The sequence below is a fragment of the Rhinatrema bivittatum genome, chromosome 3, assembly GCF_901001135.1.
Source record: "Rhinatrema bivittatum chromosome 3, aRhiBiv1.1, whole genome shotgun sequence".
NCBI lineage: Eukaryota > Metazoa > Chordata > Amphibia > Gymnophiona > Rhinatrematidae > Rhinatrema > Rhinatrema bivittatum.
This window is the reverse complement of record NC_042617.1, coordinates 1,336,620-1,359,837: the sequence shown is the minus strand read 5'-3', so window position 1 is coordinate 1,359,837 and position 23,218 is coordinate 1,336,620. Positions and strand designations below refer to the sequence as shown.

The 23,218-nt window shown below is 45.4% G+C and overlaps 1 protein-coding gene across 4 annotated transcripts in view; it reads right to left on the bottom strand.

Moving 5' to 3' along the window:
* The window catches only part of KLHDC3 (kelch domain containing 3), a 243,539-nt gene that overhangs the window by 196,010 nt on the left and 24,311 nt on the right, over nt 1-23,218 (bottom strand). For all 4 annotated transcript variants that reach the window (XR_003855303.1, XM_029592785.1, XM_029592783.1 and 1 more), the window contains exons 2-4: nt 4,492-4,711; nt 4,243-4,419; nt 4,011-4,126 (exon numbers count right to left, since the gene is read on the bottom strand). Coding sequence is in view for 3 of the 4 variants with exons in the window: in XM_029592785.1 (XP_029448645.1) it covers nt 4,011-4,126; nt 4,243-4,419; nt 4,492-4,651 (453 nt within the window). In the remaining variant the exon portion in view is untranslated. The remainder of the gene's footprint in view (nt 1-4,010; nt 4,127-4,242; nt 4,420-4,491; nt 4,712-23,218) is intronic.

Here is a 23,218-nt window from a genome sequence, read left to right as displayed (position 1 = left end):
AAATTGTGTTATTTTGACCAATATAAAGTTTGCAGAATTTTAAGTTTTTGTGCGCAGAATTCCTCCAGGAGTAGTTGGTCTTTCTGGATGTTGCCTGACCCGAGAAGGGAGATTCCCATGCCTTCGCCATGATAATCTCTAGCAATGCATGGTAGGGCAAGGCCGTCGGTTTGGCCGGAACTTCAAATATTTTGAGAATGCTCATCACTTCTGCATGGGGATCAGGGATCATCTTTGTCTCGATGTTCAGACGCACTCCCACTTTTTCAACAAATTTTGAATAGGAGAGATTCTCTGTCAGGGAGGTGAACTCTGGTTGCATCTCCGGTGGATTAGAGAGTATCGCTGCTGATGAACCTGTGGAGGAGGGAGGGGAGGCCTCTAGCTCAGTTCCTGGTGGTGATCCTCTCGGGCACGGGCTTCTCGACTCAGGAGACTGACTGCGGTCCCGTGGCAGAAGAGAGGGTGATCTGCGAGGAGAGTAAATCCCTGGAGCAGGGCTATGTGGGCCAGTCCCAAGCTCCTCCAGTGAAGTGAGGAAAGTAGACATGATCTGAGAGATCTATGACATCACTTGCGATGCCAGTTGACCAGTGCCAGGAACAGATGGCTGAGATTGCTTGCTGTGGGCTGGGGGGAAGTGCAACGAGCAAGATGCCCGAATTAGGGCCGTGGGCACAGGTCACCAGATAGGCAGGATGGGCCCTCTTGTGCTCCTTCAGGAGGGACTCCAGGAGCTGAGGGGAATGCCTCATCCACCACAATACCAAGGAAAGGTCAGAGTAGACCTTGCCAGACGAGGCCGAAGATACAGATCTTGAACCAGGAGAGACAGACAAATCAGAATTGTGCATCTCCTATGGAGAAAATCTGGTCTGAGGGCAACGTCTGACAACTACGTCGACTTGGGCTCTCGCTGCATCATGCGCGGTGGTGATTACTCCTTTTGCGTCTAAAGGTGAATCACTCAGCAGTGCATGGTTCGGAGAAATGTATCCTTGCAGGATACTAATGAAACAGGAGAGTTAACCACCCAACCAAAGCTTGAAGAAGCTGGAGAACTTTGTGTACCGATTGGTGACAAAGAGCCTCCGACTTCGCCCTGATGAGCCAGTCGTCCAAATACAGGTGGCCCCAAGGACCTCTTCCTTCTGGAGCGCTGCTGCTACCACCACCATCACCTTGGTGAAGGTGCATGGGGCCATGGCCAGTCCAAAAAGAAGAGCCTAAAACTGAAAATGTTGACCCAGGACCATGAAGCGAAGAAAACACTGCAATCCCGGATGGATGGAAATGTATAGATAGGCCTCTGTGAGATCCAGGGAAGCCAGAAACTCCCCCTTGAGAACTGCTGCTATTACTGACCGCAAGGTGTCCATTTGGAAGCGTGGCACCTTGAGAACTGCATTCACTCTCTTCAAATCAGAATCGGGCAAAACGAGCCCTCCTTCTTTGGGACAACAAAAATAGATGGAATAGTGTCCCTTACAAAGTTCCACAGGGGGAAAATCGGAATTACAGCCCCCAATTGCTGAAGACGATCCAGGGTCTCCCGTACCACTGATTGCTTGCTGACGGGACCGCAGGGGGAAATTAGAAACAGGTCACGAACAGGCCAAACAAATTCTAAAGCGTAGCTGTCTCTCACCACACTGAGAACCCACTGGTCCTGCGTAATCCTGGCCCACTCGTCGTAAAATGAGTCAAATGACCTCTGATAACAGGAATGACGGAGTGGGTCAGCCTCGCTTTATTGGGCTGACTTACTTCTGGCCAAAGACCCCCCAAGCAGCTCCGCAGAATGGTCTCCGAGTACCCCGAAAGGACTGTCCCCAGGATTGCCCTTGAGGAGAAAACTGCCTCCAAGAACCTGGCATGGCCCTTGCAGACCTCGATCTCCTATCAGAGCGAAAACGCGATCGTACCTGGAAAAATCTTTTTCCTTTAGGCTTATCCTCGGGCAAATGGAGAGAGACTTATCACAGAGAGACTGAATTAGGTGGTCGAGATCTTCCCGAAAGAAAAGGCGACCCTTAAAGAGTAGAGAACCCAACTGAACCTTGGAGGAGACATCCGCTACCCAGTTACACAACCAGATCAGCCTCCTAGTCGCCACAGCAGAGGCCATACTCCTATAGGACATGCAGACCAAATCATAGAAGGCATCCGCCCCGTAAGCCACGGCAGCCTCGATGCGCTCTGCCTGTCCGCGTGTTCCCCCGATTTTGGAAGGTGTTCTTGCATCTGGTGCACCCAGCGGAGGCACACACGTTGCATGATTGGCCACTGTTGGAGAAAGGATGCTGGGCTTGATGGACCCTTGGTCTGACCCAGTATGGCATGTTCTTATGAAGCTAGCACAAATTGCTGCACGAAAATCTAGGGCAGAGACTTCAAAAATCCACTTGAGGTGAACCTCTAACTTGCGATCCTCCACGGAACCCGCCACGGCAATAGTCTGCTTAGTAAGTGCAGACACCGCAGCATTTACCTTAGGCAGCACAAAAGACTCCAAGTCTTGCTCCGGAAGGGGGTAGAGCTTCCCCATGGTCCTACCGACCCTCAAGCCAGAAATCGGGTGTCCCCCATTCAGCCTCTACAATCCCCCTAACGGACTTGTGGTATGGAAAGGATGTCGGGGGACCTCTCAACCCATCCAGGACCGGATCCTCTCCTTCCAAATATGGGTCCTTTCAGGGCATCTTGACTCCTAACACTTGAAAAGACAAAGGAAGCAAAGCATCCAGCTCCTCCCTCTGAAAAAGGCGTACCACTTTCGAGTCCATCTGCTGCAGGAGCAGAACCCACCGGGTCGTTCCCTTGAATTGCATCAGCTGGTGCCCCTGGTTCAGGCTCCTCTCCTCTCCCCATAGGAGGCTCATCTCTCCCCGAGCAGCCCCCAGAAGACAGACTGAGCAGCCTCTGAACAGAGAAAACTCTTTGCCCGCCTGATTGAGTCTGACCTGAAACCGATCCCAACCTCCCCACAGGCTGGGCTGGAAGGGGCTTAGAGAGAGAGAGACTACACAGGAAGACTGCTGCAGCGCCAAAAAGGCATCATGTAGCAATAAAACAAATTCAGGGGAGAAAGACTGAATTGCACCAGCTCCCTCGGAGCCTGGTACAGGAAACGGCCGAAAAAGGCCTTGTTCTCCCTCCAGGACCCCCCCCCCCCTGACCATTCCTGAAGTCGGATCGTGTTGGGGACAACATTGGCAGACCCTCCAACACCCCTTCCGATGCTCCGGGAACAAGCACTAAAAAATCCAATATGGCCACCGTTTCTGCGCTGGCCGGGAGAGACGCAGTGCCCGAGCCCTGGCACACACGCAGCCCAGAGTTGCCTGACCTGTGTCGCCCGAAAAGACCTCCCCGCCTCCGATGCAATCGGTATAAAGCCCGCCCCTACCTAGCTGCGAACGAGTTGAGCTGCAAGCGGCACCATGGGCCATAAGGGAAGGGGGGGGGTGGGTGGGGGGAGGGAACCACCGACATGAGGAGATCCAGCCGAATAACAAACCCTAGGATTGCACTGGCCCACTTAGATACAGCCCCTCTTACCGCCAAGGAGAAGGGAAAGTTGCCTACACAGCAGTGCAGCAATTAACTGTCTTCCTTTTTTTTTTTTTTTAAACAAAAAAAAGTATACAGAAAAAATTAAGAGACCTTAAATATGGACTTGATACTGATTAGAATATTTGAATTGCTATCAAGTGAATATTAACAGTGGATTCAGTTTATGATGGTCTTTACATTTTTAGTTAAAGTGTAAGTTAATGTCACAGTGAAGGTGTTAAGAGGATGTTATTCAGGTTCTCTCGTGTGCTTTTGGGATTTTTTCATTGCAATTCTTATGTTCAATGTGACACTGGAGTCAGTGAGAGGTCAGTGCACAAACAATGCTTCTTGCTCACAAGCCCTAAACCCTGTGCCCACCCGCCCTTGCTTCCTCCAAAGAAAAATAAACCTCTGATCCTTCTCCCAGTGCTGCTGATCTCATCTGCACCTACCAGCTGCTCATAACCTCCAAAGACATACATGCTCTTTTCCAGAACACAGGCAGAGTGCCCATCCCGAGCTCCTGGAATCGTACCAGACACCTTAGGAGTGAACCACTTGTGAGAAGCTGAAATGGAGAAGGAGAGAAGGAAAGCAATTCTCAATGAATTCCCAGAGGCAAAGCATTGCATTGGTTTATGCCACACACAACCACTCAGATGTAGGAAAATGGCCATCACTTACTGACATCAAAGGCGTACAACACATTGCAGGCACCTTCCATGTCATTACGGCCACCCCAGATATAGATGAGATCATCAATGAGGACAGCAGTATGACCATATCTCATGTATGGAACCTCTTTTAATGGATCCCAGCCACTCGAGCGCACTGCAGGGAGCTTCATCCAGCGAAGAGAAACTGTGAAAGACAGATAGAGGATCAGCAGCATTGAAGACATGATTCCAACACCCCTAATTCCCCAGGACTCACCTGCATTGAAGACATGCACATCAATCTGTCGTAGTGTCTCATAATCTTCCCCAGAGCAATAGCCCCCAAAGGAATAAATCTTGTGTCCAACAGCCACAGCAGCGTGATTGACCCTCCGTGGCCCTCCTTCCAAGTGTACACTCCACCGTAACATTCCCATCCACCAGTGCTGCTCTGTGCACACCAAAATCTTCTACCACTGCCCCACTGCCATGTTGCGCTGTAAGAAAGAGAGCAGAAAGTAAACATCCGTCATCAATGGGAGACAGCAGAAAGGGAGACAAAAGAACGCAAGATTTGCCATACTGGGTCTGACTAAAAGATCCATCAAGCCCCAGTATCCTGTTTCTAACTGTGGCTAATACAGATATCCTCCAGCAAAACCATATCTATCTCACTTCAGCCACACTAGCAGGAGAGACCAAGTTTATTTATAAACACGTCTCTTCCGCTATTTCCCATGCAATGTATCAATATAGATTCGAACAGCACATCCATAGATACATAAATCATAAAATAATGCAAAAAAAAAAAAAAAACCTAGTCCAAAGAAATCAGACAGAAATGTTACACCCCCTCATATTTCTGAACTTTCAGTAATTCTCTACAGGAAGAAGCTGAGCAGGCATGGCATTCCATAAACATGGTGCAGCAGGTGAAAAGCTTTAAAATTTCTTAAATGTCATTAACATAAAAACATAAGAAAATGCCATACTGGGTCAGACAAAGGGTCCATCAAGCCCATCATCCTGTTTCCAACAGTGGCCAATCCAGGCCATAAGAACCTGGCAAGTACCCAAAATCTAAGTCTATTCCATGTAACCATTGCTAATGGCAGTGGCTATTCTCTAAGTGAACTTAATAGCAGGTAATGGACTTCTCCTCCAAGAACTTATCCAATCCTTTTTTAAACCCAGCTATACTAACTGCACTAACCACATCCTCTGGCAACAAATTCCAGAGTTTAATTGTGCGTTGAGTAAAAAAGAAACTTTCTTCTCTCCGATTAGTTTTAAATGTGCCCCATGCTAACTTCATGGACTGCCCCCCTAGTCCTTTCTACTATCTGAAAGAGTAATAACCGATTCACATCTACCCGTTCTAGACCTCTCATGATCTTAAACACCTCTATAATATCCCCCCCTCAGTCGTCTCTTCTCCAAGCTGAAAAGTCCTAACCTCTTAGTCTTTCCTCATAGGGGAGATGTTCCATTCCCCTTATCATTTTGGTAGCCCTTCTCTGTACTTTCTCCATCACAATTATATCTTTTTTGAGATGCGGCGAACAGAATTGTACACAGTATTCAAGGTGCGGTCTCACCATGGAGTGATACAGAGGCATTATGACATTTTCTGTTTTATTCACCATTCCCTTTCTAATAATTCCCAACATTCTGTTTGCTTTTTTGACTGCCGCAGCACACTGAACCGACGATTTCAATGTGTTATCCACTATGACACCTAGATCTCTATCTTGGGTTATAGCACCTAATACGGAACCCAACATTGTGTAATTATAGCATGGGTTATTTTTCCCTATATGCATCACCCTTGCACTTATCCACATTAAATTTCATCTGCCATTTGGATGCCCAATTTTCCAGTCTCACAAGGTCTTCCTGCAATTTATCACAATCCGCTTGTGATTTAACTACTCTGAACAATTTTGTGTCATCTGCAAATTTGATTATCTCACTCGTATTTCTTTCCAGATCATTTATAAATATATTGAAAAGTAAGGGTCCCAGTACAGATTCCTGAGGCACTCCACTGTCCACTCCCTTCCACTGAGAAAATTGTCCATTTAATCCTACTCTCTGTTTCCTGTCTTTTAGCCAGTTTGCAATCCACGAAAGGACATCGCCACCTATCCCATGACTTTTTACTTTTCCTAGAAGCCTCTCATGAGGAACTTTGTCAAACGCCTTCTGAAAATCCAAGTATACTATATCTACCGGTTCACCTTTATCCACATGTTTATTAACGCCTTCAAAAAAGTGAAGCAGATTTGTGAGGCAAGACTTGCCCTGGGTAAAGCCATGCTGACTTTGTTCCATTAAACCATGTCTTTCTATATGTTCTGTGATTTTGATGTTTAGAACACTTTCCACTATTTTTCCTGGCACTGAAGTCAGGCTAACCAGTCTGTAGTTTCCCTCCCGGATCACCCCTGGAGCCCTTTTTAAATATTGGGGTTACATTGCTATCCTCCAGTCTTCAGGTACAATGGATGATTTTAATGATAAGTTACAAATTTTTACTAATAGATCTGAAATTTCATTTTTTAGTTCCTTCAGAACTCTGGGGTGTATACCATCCGGTCCGGGTGATTTACTACTCTTCAGTTTGTCAATCTTCTAGGTTCACCCTGATTTGATTCAGTCCATCTGAATCAATTACCCATGAAAACCTTCTCCATTACGGGTACCTCCCCAACATCCTCTTCAGTAACACCGAAGCAAGAAATCAATTTAATCTTTCCGCGATGGCCTTATCTTCTCTAAGTTGCCCCTTTAAACCCCTCGATCATCTAACGGTCCAACTGGACTCCCTCACAGGCTTTCTGCTTCGGATATATTTTAAAAAGTTTTTACTGTGAGTTTTGGCCTCTACAGCCAACTTCTAACTACCAACAAGTATTTTTCAGTTGACCATAGAGGGTACAAAGACTCATAGTTAACAGTCTAGCCAAACAATGAACATCTTATTATATTTAATTATGTGAAGAAAAGCACAGCTTTTAAACAATATTCTCTGTTGAATAGGAAGGCAATGAAGTTCCTTCAGTTTAGGAGTAATACTCTCAATCTGGAGGCAGGAACAATTGTGGCAGCTTTCAGTAAAACCTTTGTCTTACCAATGAATACTCCAAAGTACTTAAAACCACAGCTTGCACAACTACATAAATCAAATATTTTAGTCATCTTAAAAGCCACAGCTTCTAAAATGCAGCCTTAGCCACAGATATCACATGCTCTTTAAGAGAGTCAACATAGAATCTAAAAGGCACCCAAATTTCTGGATTCTGTAGAAATTTGTAAAACTAAGTTACCCAATCTAACAAATTTAGCATCCAAAGGTTGATTTACTATCTTTTGCAAATTCCAAACCAATCCATTTGCAGATATCCAACTATTTATCACATCAAAAGATTTAAAGGTTACTTGAGGTACTTTGCCATCCTAATCACATGGTAAAAAAAAATAAATCCCCAAAATTGTATAGTATACCTAAATTTATTTTATTTAAACAGTCTTATATACCGATATTCGTAGGGACATCATATCTGTTTACAGTAAAACAGCAGCATGGAAAATTACAATAAACAGGGAGGGGGGAGGGGGTTCATTAAACCAAGAATTGGTTTAATGAACCAGATTGACAAACTGAAGAGTAGTAAATCACCCGGACTGGATGGTATACACCCCAGAGTTCTGAAGGAACTAAAAAATGAAATTTCAGACCTATTAGTAAAAACTTGTAACCTATCATTAAAATCATCCATTGTACCTGAAGACTGGAGGATAGCAAATGTAACCCCAATATTTAAAAAGGGCTCCAGGGGCGATCCGGGAAACTACAGACCGGTTAGCCTGACTTCAGTGCCAGGAAAAATAAATAGTGGAAAGTGTTCTAAACATCAAAATAACAGAACATATAGAAAGACATGGTTTAATGGAACAAACTCAGCATGGCTTTACCCAGGGCAAGACTTGCCTCACAAATCTGCTTCACTTTTTTGAAGGAGTTAATAAACATGTGGATAAAGGTGAACCGGTAGATATAGTATACTTGGATTTTCAGAAGGCGTTTGACAAAGTTCCTCATGAGAGGCTTCTAGGAAAAGTAAAAAGTCACGGGATAGGTGGCGATATCCTTTCGTGGATTGCAAACTGGCTAAAAGACAGGAAACAGAGATTAGCATTAAATGGGCAATTTTCTCAGTGGAAGGGAGTGGACAGTGGAGTGCCTCAGGGATCTGTATTGGGACCCTTACTTTTCAATATATTTATAAATGATCTGGAAAGAAATACTACGAGTGAGATAATCAAATTTGCAGATGACACAAAATTGTTCAGAGTAGTTAAATCACAAGCAGATTGTGATAAATTGCAGGGAAGACAGTGTGAGACTGGAAATTGGGCATCCAAATGGCAGATGAAATTTAATGTGGATAAGTGCAAGGTGATGCATATAGGGAAAAATAACCCATGCTATAGTTACACAATGTTAGGTTCCATATTAGGTGCTACAACCCAAGAAAGAGATCTAGGTGTCATAGTGGATAACACATTGAAATCGTCGGTACAGTGTGCTGCGGCAGTCAAAAAAGCAAACAGAATGTTGGGAATTATTAGAAAGGGAATGGTGAATAAAACAGAAAATGTCATAATGCCTCTGTATCGCTCCATGGTGAGACTGCACCTTGATACTGTGTACAATTCTGGTCGCCGCATCTCAAAAAAGATATAATTGCGATGGAGAAGGGCTACCAAAATGATAAGGGGAATGGAACAACTCCCCTATGAGGAAAGACTAAAGAGGTTAGGACTTTTCAGCTTGGAGAAGAGACGACTGAGGGGGGATATGATAGAGGTGTTTAAAATCATGAAGGTCTAGAACGGGTAGATGTGAATCGGTTATTTACTCTTTCGGATAGTAGAAAGACTAGGGGGCACTCCATGAAGTTAGCATGGGGCACATTTAAAACTAATCGGAGAAAGTTCTTTTTTACTCCACGCACAATTAAACTCTGGAATTTGTTGCCAGAGGATGTGGTTAGTGCAGTTAGTATAGCTGTGTGTAAAAAAAGGATTGGATAAGTTCTTGGAGGAGAAGTCCATTACCTGCTATTAAGTTCACTTAGAGAATAGCCACTGCCATTAGCAATGGTAACATGGAATAGACTTAGTTTTTGGGTACTTGCCAGGTTCTTATGGCCTGGATTGGCCACTGTTGGAAGCAGGATGCTGGGCTTGATGGACCCTTGGTCTGACTCAGTATGGCATTTTCTTATGTTCTTAAGAAAGCAGAGAAAGAAGCGGAAACAATCACAACGGTCAACTAGGAATATGCAAGGCAGAGCATGTGCAAAACAGCAAACATAATAGTAGGGATAAAAATCATAATAAATAATAAAGATAATAATATTTATTTATTTTTTATTTTTATTTACCGATGTTCCTGTAAAGAATACATATCGCACCGGTTTACAAGGAACTGAACAGTTGCCTCCAGGGCGGAAATACATTAAAACAGTCGCCTCAAGGCAGAATACATTAACACAAGTATACAGGAAAACTATTATTTATTTATTTAGAAACTTTTATATACCGGTATTTGTGGGGACATCATACAGGTTCACATAATAACTGCAAGCTTGGAAAGTACATTTCAACAGGGAGAGTAACTGGGCGAGGGGGTAACCAATAGGCAGTAAGAAGGAAAGAAAACAAGTCAGTCATAACAAGAGAATAATAATAATTAACAATTTACAATTTACATTGAGTATCTCCTTGGATAAGGAGAGGGGCGGTCACCTGGAGGGGGGGGGGGGGGGGGGCGGGCTACGGACTAAGAAGGCTATTCTGTGTAGGGCATGGTTGAACAGAAGTGTTTTTAGTTTCTTTTTGAATTGATTGCACAGGGTTCAAGGCGCATGTGGACAGGCAGGGAGTTCCAGAGGGCCGGACCGGCAATGGGAGATGGCACGGTTGCGGGTGGAGGAGAGATGAGCTGTTTTCAGGATGGAACATGAAGGGTGCCTTGTTGGTAGATCTGGTGGCTCGGGTGGACAAGGAGGCGGTGAATGGGAGGTCGAGCCAGTTTGAATTGTGGGTGTGGATGGACTTAAAAGAGAACTTTGTGGGTGTGGATGGACTGTGGGTGTGGATGGACTTAAAAGAGAACTTTCATAAACTCAATTAAATGTAACTGGGAACCATAAATCAGGAACATATGTACAGAGGTAGGTATATCGTCTGTCGCTTCAACCAGATTTTAGGCTCTCAGGGAAAGCTTGAGGTGAATAGCCAAGTCTTTACTTCTTTCTGAATGTCGGAAGGCATGGTTCTTGGCGGAGGTCCGGTGGGAGCAGGTTTCCAAAGATGGGGACCTGCAGTGGACAGAGCTCGTTTCCTCAATGAGGTTTTTGTTGGCTGGGTGTGAAGCATGTTCTGGTATGCACTTCTGATTGGTCTATTGGAGATGTGTTGCTGTAGTTGGAAGAATAGGTTGAGGGGGGAGATGTTGTGAAGAGCCTTGTGAATCATCATGAGGGATTTAAATTGTATCCTAAATTTTATAGGCAGCCAGTGAAGATTTTGGAGGATAGGGGCGATGTGATCCCATTTTTTGGTATTAGTGAGAATTCTGGCCGTCGCGTTCTGGACCATCTGAAGTGGTTTGATGGTGTTTGCTGGCAGGCCCAGGAGGAGTGAGTTGCAATAGTCCAGTTTAGGGAGGATGACAGATTGTAGTACCAAGCGGAAGTCTCGGAAGTGTAGAAGAGGTTTATTAATTTTTTTAAGACTTGCAATTGAAGAAGGCAGTCTTTGGTAGTATTGTTTATGAACTTGGTGAAGTTGAGTTGGTTGTCCAGAAGTACACCAAGATCTCTTACTTGTGGCGTGTGGTCAATTGATGTGAAGGAGAGTTGGGTGGAACTAGTTGGGTTGAATAGAGAGCACTTGTCTGGAGCTATTATGAGGATTTCAGTTTTGCTAGTATTTAGCACGAGGACCGGATGGTATACACCCCAGAGTTCTGAAGGAACTAAAAAATGAAATTTCAGACCTATTAGTAAAAATTTGTAACTTATCATTAAAATCATCCATTGTACCTGAAGACTGGAGGATAGCAAATGTAATCCCAATATTTAAAAAGGGCTCCAGGGGCGATCCGGGAAACTACAGACCGGTTAACCTGACTTCAGTGCCAGGAAAAATAGTGGAAAGTGTTCTAAACATCAAAATCACAGAACATATAGAAAGACATGGTTTAATTGGAACAAAGTCAGCATGGCTTTACCCAGGGCAAGTCTTGGCCTCACAAATCTGCTTCACTTTTTTGAAGGAGTTAATAAACATGTGGATAAAGGTGAACCGGTAGATATAGTATACTTGGATTTTCAGAAGGCGTTTGACAAAGTTCCTCATGAGAGGCTTCTAGGAAAAGTAAAAAGTCATGGGATAGGGTGGCGATGTCCTTTCGTGGATTGCAAACTGGCTAAAAGACAGGAAACAGAGAGTAGGATTAAATGGGCAATTTTCTCAGTGGAAGGGAGTGGACAGTGGAGTACCTCAGGGTTCTGTGTTGGGAACCCTTACTGTTCAATATATTTATAAATGATCTGGAAAGAAATACGACGAGTGAGATAATCAAATTTGCAGATGACACAAAATTGTGCAGAGTAGTTAATCACAAGCAGATTGTGATAAATTGCAGGAAGACCTTGTGAGACTGGGAAAATTGGGCATCCAAATGGCAGATGAAATTTAATGTGGATAAGTGCAAGGTGATGCATATAGGGAAAAATAACCCATGCTATAATTACACGATGTTGGGTTCCATATTAGGTGCTACAACCCAAGAAAGAGATCTAGGTGTCATAGTGGATAACACATTGAAATGTGTCGGTTCAGTGGTGCTGCGGCAGTCAAAAAAGCAAACAGAATGTTGGGAATTATTAGAAAAGGAATGATGAATAAAACGGAAAATGTCATAATGCCTCTGTATCGCTCCATTGTGAGACCGTACCTTGAATACTGTGTACAATTCTGGTCGCCGCATCTCAAAAAAGATATAATTGCGATGGAGAAGGTACAGAGAAGGGGCTACCAAAATGATAAGGGGAATGGACAACTCCCTATGAGGAAAGACTAAAGAGGTTAGGACTTTTCAGCTTGGAGAAGAGACGACTGAGGGGGGATATGATAGAGGTGTTTAAAATCATGAGAGGTCTAGAACGGGTAGATGTGAATCGGTTATTTACTCTTTCGGATAGTAGAAGGACTAGGGACACTCCATGAAGTTAGCATGGGGCACATTTAAAACTAATCGAGAAAGTTCTTTTTACTCAAACGCACAATTAAACTCTGGAATTTGTTGCCAGAGAATGTGGTTCGTGCAGTTAGTATAGCTGTGTTTAAAAAAGGATTGGATAAGTTCTTGGAGGAGAAGTCCATTACCTGCTATTAAGTTCACTTAGAGAATAGCCACTGCCATTAGGCAATGGTTACATGGAATAGACTTAGTTTTTGGGTACTTGCCAGGTTCTTATGGCCTGGATTGGCCACTGTTGGAAACAGGATGCTGGGCTTGATGGACCCTTGGTCTGACCCAGTATGGCATTTTCTTATGTTCTTATGTTCTTATGTTGAGGCTTGTTAGCATGTTTTTGATTGCCGAAAGGCAGCTGTTCCAGTAAGACCACATTTTGTGGAGGGATTCCATTATCGGGATGAGGATCTGAATGTCATCCGCGTATAGGAAGTGTGTTAGCTTGAGGTTAGATAGTAGATGGCAGAGTGGAAGGAGATAAATATGGAATAGTGTAGGTGAAAGGGATGATCCTTGAGGTACCTCCAGCTTTGATCTGATAGGGAGTGATTCTTTGTTGTTAATCCTAACCTTGTATTGCCTGTTTTCAAGGAAAGATTTGAACCAGTTGAGCGCTGAACCTGTTATACCAATATCTGCTAGACGCTGAATGAGGCAGGAATGGTTCACAGTGTCGAACGCTGAGGAGAGGTCCAGTAAGACGAGAAGGAAAGGTTGACCATTTTCCAGGTTGATGAGGATGTTATCAGAAAGCGAGGCTAGTAGAGATTCAGTGTTCAGTGACTTTCGAAATCCGAATTGATTGGAGGTTAGAATGTCATTCTCTTCTAGGAATTCGGATAGTTGTCTGTTTACTACCTTCTCCATGATTTTTGCAATCATTGGGAGGTTGGCAATTGGTCTGAAGTTAGCTGGGTCAGTGGGTGGAAGGTTAGGTTTTTTAAGGAGAGGCTTGAGAATAGCAAGCTTGAGTTGGTCAGGGACTTGACCTTGGGAGAGCGAGCAGTTTATGATGTCTGCTATCGGTTTAGCGATGATGTTAGGAATGGAGAACAGTAGATTGGATGGGATGTGGTCAAGTGGGTGGGACGAGGGCTTCATCTTCCTAAGGATGTTTTCAATTTCTAAGGCAGACGTCTGCTCAAGGGAAGCCATCGAAGCTGTAGTTGCTTTGTATTGCATGTGGGTTGGGTGAGAGTGTTGTGTGCTGGTGGTGGGAGGGTAGTTCGGTTGAGGAGAGGGCCCCTTGAGAGGAGCGAGGAGGGTGTCTATTTTTTTCTCAAAGTAGACCGCCAGTTCGTTGGCTTTGTTGGATGCTTGTGCGTCTGGTATAAGAGGGGTAGTTGGTTTAGTGAGGGCTGACACATAGGAAAACAGAGCTCTAGAGTTGAAGATAAAGTGGTGGATCTTTTTTGAGAAGAATTCTTTCTTGTTATATTGATGATGTTTCTGTAAGAGTTTAGGCAAGATTTATAAGCCAAGAGGGTAATAGTGGATGGGTTTTTTCGCCACCTGTGTTCCTTACATCTGAGCTCTTGTTTGAGCGATTTCAACTCCGGCGTGAACCAGGGTTTCCTGTTGTCCTTTTCAGGATGGAGCAATTTCGTGGTCATGGGGCATACTTGATCAGCCACCCTATTGGTGATGTTGATCCATGAGGTAGTGGCAGTGTTGACGTCTGAGAGGTTTAGTTGAGCTAGTTCTTTGGATAAAGGAGAGCTGAGGATTTCTCTAGTACAAGGTTTTCTGATGGCGACTGAGGTTGCATGTGTAGTTTGGGGAGGGTGTTCCATGATCTCTAGAGCCGTGGAGATGATTCGGTGGTCCATCCAAGGGACCTGTAGGCATGATGGATTGTTAACGGACGATATTCCTTCATTTACGAAAATGAGGTCTAACGAGTGACCTGCCTTGTGGGGTGGGTTCGTTGACAATTTGCCTGAACCCCATGTGGCCGAGGGAGGAGAGTAAGGTTTCGCAGTTGGTGGAGCGAGGTAGGACGTCCACGTGCAGGTTGAAGTCCTCCCATGAGGATCGCTGGTTTTCCTGCATTAAGATGTTTGGGCGGCTAGTTCAATGATGGGGGATGGGTCTGCCTCGAGAATTCCTGGGGGAGCGTAAATCAATCCGATTAGAAGGTATTTTGATTTGAAGAGGGCAAATTCGAGGTTAGCTGTTGTAATTGTGGCTTGTAGGGTCAGGCCTAATCCTTTTTTTGGTGGCTAGGAGCAGCCCTCCTCCTCTTTTTTTGATCCTGGAATAGAGAGTAGGTCATAAGCCTGGGTAGGTAGCTGATTTAGAAGTACTGTATCTGTAGTTTTAACCAGGTTTCTGTGATAGCACAGATGTCTGGTTTAGTATCGTTTAGGAGGTCGTTGAGGATGTGTGATTTTTTAAGAGATGGACTGAGCATTGAATAAAGTCAGTGAGAAAAGTGCCAGGCCTAGTAGTTGTGTGCAAGGCGTTATAGAGATTTATTTATTTATTTATTTAAATGCTTTTAAAATATACCGACATTCATAGGGACATATAATGCCGGTTCACAATCAACATTGTAAAGGAGGAAGAGGAAATTACAATAACAGGGAGGGGGGAGGTGGAGCAGTGAAGGAAAAAGGAGAGGATGGGGGTCAGGTGACAGTAAGCGCAGAAGTTGCGGGAAGGAGAAAGGTAGTGAAGTGCTAGGGGAGAGAGAAATTGATAGGAACTGTGTTAAAAAAACTGAGAATAAAAAATTAACAAATTTACAAAATCAGGAATTCCCTAGGATGCATCAACGGATTAGAAGGGGTAAGGGAATTGGAAGTGGCAGTGGAGGGGGTTTAGGTCTGATTGGAGTCAGGGTATGCTTGTAAGAAAAGCCAGGTTTTGATGCCTTTTTTGAAGTTGGGTGGGGATGATCCTCTGTTGTCGGTTGCGTGAATGTGGGTAGGGCTTAGGGAGTCTCCTCAGACGGTTGTAGAAGATAGGAATGTTGAAGGAACGCATGGTGGCTACTGGAACTACGGGCAGTGCTGGTAGATCGAGTGGGGCTGGAAAGGGAGGAGCCTGTGGCTACGATAGCTGGTGGAGCTCTGAGGCTTCTCAGAATGCTTGAACCACCAGGATGTGGTAGAAGAGGGGCAGAATAAGCAATAATGGAGGCGAAGCAAATGTTGAGCCATACTAGAGGCCGAGTCTCCACTTGGGGCTGCACGAAGGGGCGTGTAGCACTGCTGTGGTGGGGTAGTGTAGCGAAAGGAGGGCCTTTCGTCTGAAAGGCTCACAAAGGAGCACACTAAGGGGCGACGCCCCAGGGAGCGTCTGCAATTTAAGGGCCTGAAAACAGTGCTGGGCTAGACGGCTGGGTTGGGGGTGGGAGCAGTATCACTCACCAGTGGTCCTGCTGCTTCTCTTTATTTTGCAGGTTTCTGAGCCCTCTTCTCCCTTTTTTTCTCTTAATTTCCCGGTTCACTGTTCACTGCTGGCTCACAGAAGGGAGGGGTGAGCGGGCTCTTGCCCCGACTGGGCTGTGCCGACCGCACAAGCCCCTGCAGTGGAGGAGGAGAGAGACTGAGAAAGGATCGCGGCAGAAAGAGGGACGCCCAGGGAAGCGTCTGTAATTTAAACGCCTGAAAACAGTGCTGGGCTAGACGGCTGGGTTGGGGGTGGGAGCAGATTCACTCACCACATGGTCCTGCTGCTTCTCTTTATTTTGCAGATTTCTGAGCCCTCTTCTCCCTTGTAATAATGACAATCATAATAAAGCTATATAAAATTACTCCTAAGCAAAATAAAAGCTCACCTAGAGGCTGTAAATATTAAAAAGGACAGCCAACAAGGCCAAGCCTTGAGGAATTCCAGACATCAATCTTTTCCATGCTGAATATTCTCCCATCTTAACTTGTTTCTACTGAATAAAAATGATGCAATCCAATTCAGAACCTCCAATTCGAAATAGATAGAAACCTAGCAAATATGCAATACAGTATCATATGCCCACAGAGTATCAAGCATAAATACTAAAGGAAAATTAGTTCTTACCTGCTAATTTTCATTCCTGTAGTACCACAGATCAGTCCAAAATCCTGGGTTTTGCCTCCCTTCCATCAGATGGAGACAGAGAAAATTTCACAGACACCGCTTCTTAACCTGGTGAGCTGCACTTCCTACAGGGGTATATGTACCGGTGCTGACTTCACATTGAAATCTGATCCGTCTCCAACTGCTAGCAGGAGTACACTATACCCATTGGTCCTGAGTCCATCTATCTACACTAAGGAAAATGAAATTATCAGGTAAGTAATTTCTCCAATATATTTATTTCGTTGATAGGTTCTTTGTTATGGGATTGATCATGGAAATGCAGTATTCCCTGTACGTATCCAAATCAGTCCAGAATCCTGGAGGGATGGAGACAGAGTAAGTTTCATAGACACAGCCTCTTAACCCAGAGCCACCCACAGCTCCTCAGTATTTCTCTGTCTCCAGCACATGGAGGAGGTGCAAAACCTGCAGTTCTGTACCTGAAAAAAATAAAATAAGAAGAAGAGGTTTCGCTTGAGCGAATATTTCTCTCCCAGGAGGTTGGCAGGTCTAGGTGGGACCACCCCTCCTGGTTGCAGAGGTGGACGAGCAGGGATTGGGAACCCTAGATTGCTCACTGGATTTCGCCTGAGGTGAAAGCTGGTGGTCCAGTTCCCTCACCACCTGAAGGATTGTGAGAAGCCTCTGCTGCACCTCAGATTAGATTGTTCCTTGTGTCTTTTTTATAAAGTTAAAAAAAAAAAATAATAGTGATGAGGAAATCATGAGAAGCAGGTGTGTTTTCTTTACTTTCTTTCAACTACCGATGGGAGATTAAGCAGACAGCTTCAGCAGTGTATATTTTGTTTTAGGCCTTTCTGCTGCCTTTCCTCCCTTGGGCTTTTGCCAATTGGTCGCACCAGGCCTGATCATGCCGAAGGGGTCTCCTTGCATCACGTGTGTTGACAGCTCCGCATGCCTTTCTCGTTCCGGCTGCTGTTCCCGTTGCCTCTGATGGAGAGGGCACATCAGGAGGGACTGCAGCGGCAGCTTGGAACCAGTGCGACTCTGGTGGGGCCGACGATCCGTTCCCGCTGAGCACGGGAATGGCAGCCATCTTGGATACGCTTGTCACTAAGGGGAAGGCTGCAGCGGGGGGGGGGGGGGGGGGGGGGGGGGGGGGGGGGGGGGGGAAGGATTTTCCAGTCTAGTTCAGCTCTGAGGAGGCTCAGGAGGGCCCATGGGGGGGCAGTCATCAGAGGAGATTGATCCCCTGAAAGAGGATTCTGATGGTGCCTCTCCTCCTTTCACCTAAGTTTGTCCGTTGATGCCCAAGGTGATTTCAGCTCGTAAGGCTGAAGAGCAGCCCTTTCCTAATCAGAGGATGTATTTTTCAATTTCTTTCACTATTGTATTTTCTTATTTTTGTAAACCGCTTAGATCTTACAAACATTTGTATAGGCGGTATAAAAAAGAAAGAAAGAAAAAGGATAGCAGAACCTCCCCACAGGAAGAAGTCCAGATTTTGGGGGCTTCGGGGGCCACTCGGATTCGGAGGGTCCTTGGTCCTTCTGGGTCAGCGGCTACCAAGGGAAGGTTCCTCAGAGGACTCTAATCAGGGATTGTCATCTGGGGATGGTTCTGCTGATGCTGATCCTTCGATGCCCACAGGATATGAAGAGGATGCGACCAACGTCCCAACGATGAAAGGCAACAATCCTAAAGTGGTTCGCCTTTTTCAAAGGGAGGAACTCAGGCCCCTGATCCTGCCAGTCCTGGCAGAATTGGGAATAACCATTCCGCAGGACCAGACTGACCTGGAGGAAGTATCCAGTCATGACCGGCTTGAGAGGTCCAGCCAAGACTTTTCCTTTTCACAATCGATTAAAGAGTTAGTCGGGGAATAGGATACTGCGGAGACTGGTCTTAAGGTTATCAGGGCTATAGATAAGCTTTTTCCTTTGCCTTAAGACACTTTGGAGCTCTTGAGGATGCCGAAGGTGGATGCTTTGGTCTCGGCTGTTACAAAAAGGACCACCATTCCGGTAGCTGGCATGGCAGCTCTTAAGGATTTGCAGGACAGGAAGCTCGAGGTACATCTCAAGAAGATCTTTGAGGTGTCTGCTCTGGTCATCAGTGCAGCTGTGTATAGCAGCTTCATGCTCTGGGCTAGTTTGAAATGGGTACAGCAGTTGCAGAGTGCCAGAAATGTCACCCCAGGAGTCCAGACAGGCAGAGCGATTGAAGGCTGCGATGGCTTATGGTGCAGATGCTTTGTATGACCTCCTTCGCACTTCTTCCAGGACCATGATGTCCACAGATTCCTCTAGGAGGCTTCTTTGGTTAAGAAACTGGGCAGCAGACGTTTCGTCAAAGGCTCAGCTGGGAGCATTGCTTTTTAAGGGAAAACTTCTGTTTGGGGAAGACTTGGAGTAGCTGATCAAACATCTGGGAGATAAAGTGCACAAGCTACCGGAGGACAAGCCAAATGGGTCCAAAAGATTTCTCCCAGTGCTCTCTCTGTTTCGTAGGCAAAGGTATTTCTGTCAGAGCAGAGCTCCAAGCTACTGGCCAAAGGCAGAACCCGGGGAGGTCGCAGTCCTGGAGCCAGCCATTTCAAAGGCACAGAGTGGGCCAAGACTGCTCCTGCCAGGGTAGTGGCGGAGCCAAGCTGGCGCGATGAGAGGAGGCCAGCCCACTCCTCAGTTCCAGTCATCGGGTGTCATCTAACTCATTTTTATGAGGAGTGGGTCAAGATCACATTGGACCAGTGGGTTCTAAGCATGATAGGACAAGGCTATGCTTTAGAATTTGCTCAGCCATTCAGAAACCTGTTTATGGTGTCTCCCTGTGCCTCTGCAGAGAAGAAGTTGATAGTTCAGCAGACCATACAGTGGCCTTGAATACTGGGGCCCATTATTCCTTTCCCCCAGGACAAGCAGGGGACGGGGTGTTATTCCATTTATTTGTGGTGCCAAAAAAAGGAAGGAATTTTTCGTCCAGTTCTGGATTTAAGGAAGGTAAATATAGTTCTCAAAGTTTTCCGTTTCCGGATGGAGACTCTGAGATCCGTTATAGCAACAGTAAGAAGCAGGAAGATCTTGGCTTCCTTGGATCTGACAGAGGCATATCTACACATAGGGATTCACCTGGTCTATCAGAAGTACCTCCGGTTTATGATCCCAGGGAGGCATTTTCAATTTTGCGCTTTCCCATTTGGGCTAGTGACAGACCAGAGGATCTTCACCAAGGTGGTGATGGCGGTGGCAGCAGCCCTCAGAAAGGAGGGAGTGCTGGTCCACCCTTATCTGGACAATTGGCACATCTGGGCGAAGTCAGATGAGCAGTGGACATGGTGGTGCAATGCCTTAGTTCGTTGGGATGGATAGTGAATCTGTCCAAAAGTCACCTCTCTTTTTTGCAGGTTCTGGGGTTCTTTGGCATACGCTTCAGTACCAGAGTGGAGAAGGTTTTCTCACGGAGGAGCAGATTATCAAGCTGCGGACTCAAGTTCGGAACATGTTGGAGGCCCGAGTGCCCAGGGTCTGGGATTACTTGCAGGTCCTCTGTTCCATGGCCTCGACCTTGGAGTTGGTCCCATGGGTGTTTGCCCATATGAGACCTCTACAGAAAGCTTTACTTCCAGTGGGAACTGATTTCGGAGCAATTTCATCTTCCACTACTGCTTAATATCTGCCAGATCCAGTCTTTTGTGGTGGCTTGGCAGAACCATTTGTACCGAGAAGTGGAACTCAAGGTGCTACAGTGGATGGTAGTGACTACCATTGCCAGTCTCTCCAGTTGGGGAGCTGTGGGTTGGTCCCAGTCTGTGCAAAGCCAATGGTTGTCAGGGGAAGCAGCTTGGTAAATCAATCGCCTAGAGTAGAGAGCGGTACAGTTGGCCCTGCAGGAGTTTCTTCCTCTTTTGCACAATCGTGCAGAGTCCTCTCTGACAGTGTGACAATAGTGGCCTACATCAACCGCTAGGAAGGTACCAAGAACTGAGCGGTTGCTCTGGAAGTGGAGATGCTGATGTCCTGGGCGGAGCACCATCTGGCCTCGATAGCGGCCTCGCACATAGCAGTATGTGACAATGTGCAAGTGGGTTTTCTCAGACGGCAACGTTTGGACCCAGGAGAATGGGAGCTGTAAGAGGAGGCAATGACCCTAATTTCTTGCAGAATGGGGCATTCTTCATATGGATCTTATGGCAACTCAGTGGAATGCCAAGGCGCTGCGCTTCTTCAGCTGGAGAGGAACGCACAGAGCAGAAGGGGGTCAATGCCCTATTTCTTCTTTGGCCACATGACATTCTGATTTATGTGTTTCCACCGTGGCCCCTGGTAGGCAAGGTTGTGAGGAGAATAGAGGTCCATCCAGGAAAGATGATTCTCATGGCTCTGGAGTGGCCATGAAGGCCTTGGTTTGCAGATTTGGTCAATCTAGCAGTAGACAGCCCCTTGAGACTGGGCCATCTGCCAAAGCTAATTATGCCTCTCTTTATGCAGCCCACTGTCCCTCTGGTCTTAGCTAGTGCCTTGTCTCATTGCTTCACTGCCTTCACATACAGCTTCTTCAGATTTCTGCACCCCAAATGCATGGCTCAGAACTTCTTGGTATTGAATCCCAACTGCCAAACCTTCAACCATTCCTCAAGTTTTTTCTTAGATCACTTTTCATTCTCTCTACTACTTCAGATGTGTCCATTCTGTTGCACTGTTCTGCAGAAAGTCACACTTTGCTACAATCCCTTTTGCAATCCCTTTTGCAACGTCTCACAAAATATATGAAAAAGAACAGGTCCCACAACGGATTTCTGAGGCATTCTACGTATGATTCTTCCCTGTTCAGAGTAGGCTCCCTTGACAACATCTCACTGTGGTCTGACAGACAACCAGTTTCCGATTTATTCCATCATCTTGGGACCCAATCCCAGATTTTTCATTCATTTAAACCCAGCTATCCTAGTTGTTTTAAACATATCCTCTGGCAATGAATTCCAGAGCTTAATTGTGCTTTGCATGAAATAATTTTCTCTGATTTGTTTTATATGTTTAAACAATTTTATTGAGTTTTCAAAAACAATACAAGGTATTAAAAGTGGCTCGGAAGGGTTGGGTTTCTGAACCCTAGCCGAGCCTAACCAGGAACATTATCAAATCCTTCACTTAATCCCTCCCCACCCTCCCTGTCTCCAGCTATGCCATTTGTTTTAAATGTGCTACTTGCTAACTTCATGGATTGCCCCCTAGTCCTATTATTTGAAAGAGTAAATACCCAATACAGTTTACCCATTCTAGTCCTTCATTACATGTCTTAATCTCCTTGGCTGGCTGTATTGATTGCCGCTTTCATGAAAGGGCTCTGGAGAGTAAAGGCACTCAGCGACCGGTAGCATTGGCTCTGCATTTTCAGTATCTTGTCCCTGCTTCTTTTCCTGAATCCAACACATTTCTATTGCTGCTGAATCATACAAACTATAAAATCATAATAAAATCATCTTGCTGAACGCTGGACTAAAGCTTTGGATTCACCTGTCTCGGAAGCTCAACTTACCACTTCATTTGCATCTCTGCATCGCCTGCTTTCTGATCTCAGTGCCCGGGAAGTACAATTCAAAATCCTGCATTGGATATATTGTGACGATGTTCGCAGGTTTCAAATGCGGCTGATTTCTTCGCCGCTTTGTATAAACTGTGGCTTAGTGGATGGGACCTTGCCTCACCGTCTGTTTTCGTGTTCCTATCTTCAGACCTTTTGGGTGGATGTTTTGGCGCTGATTGCTACCTGTACTGGACTCAAATTATCAGCTGCAAGTGAGGTGCTGTTGGGTAGGGCTGTGCTCACTTCTGCCCCGGGCAGCAGATCACTGGTTAAATTTGAAAGAGTTGCCGTCTTGTTGGCCTGTCGCACAATTTTGGCCGATTGGTTGACACCACAGTTGCGCCCATCCTATCTTGCTTGGATTCACCGTATGGCTTTCCTGGCGCAAATGGAGCGTTTGGACTTTTTGGCTGGCCATCGAAAACCGGACAAGGTTTACTGTCGGTGCTGGGACACTTGTGTTTTGTTGTTTCCTCAGGAAGTACAGGATGGACTACGCCTTAATGGCTATACCTTTGACTGGTCTGGTACGACTAGGGGGGGGGGTGGTATAGGGTAGGTAATGAGTGTGGACTGTCTGTGGTGTGCCTGGGGTATGTTTGGGGGGGGACGTGGGGAGGGGGGTGGGGGGTTGTATTTGTGACATTTATATACAAAGTGTCGGGGGGCTGCAGTAGTGGTTCCATACTGTCTTTTTGGACATTGTACTATTTGTTGTTGTTTGGATTGTGCTGTTTGTGTGGCGCTCTACTGTCGGCCAGTCTGGCTTTAATAAAAAGTATTTTGACAAAAAAAAAAAAAAATCATCCATCAACATTCATACCAACTTAGTCACAACTCATCCCCAAAAAACTAATACAATTTGTATGACAATATCCTAAAATGTAATGAAAACATACAATGTGGTAACAAACATTTTTCAAACATACCATTCATATTAGTGTTTTCACATACTATCCATAAATGGAAGCTTCTTTAGAAATACTCAGCTTGTAGAAATCTTCACAATTTTAGAATCATATTCCTTCTATTTCCTTCAGAATCTTATTCATTTTGA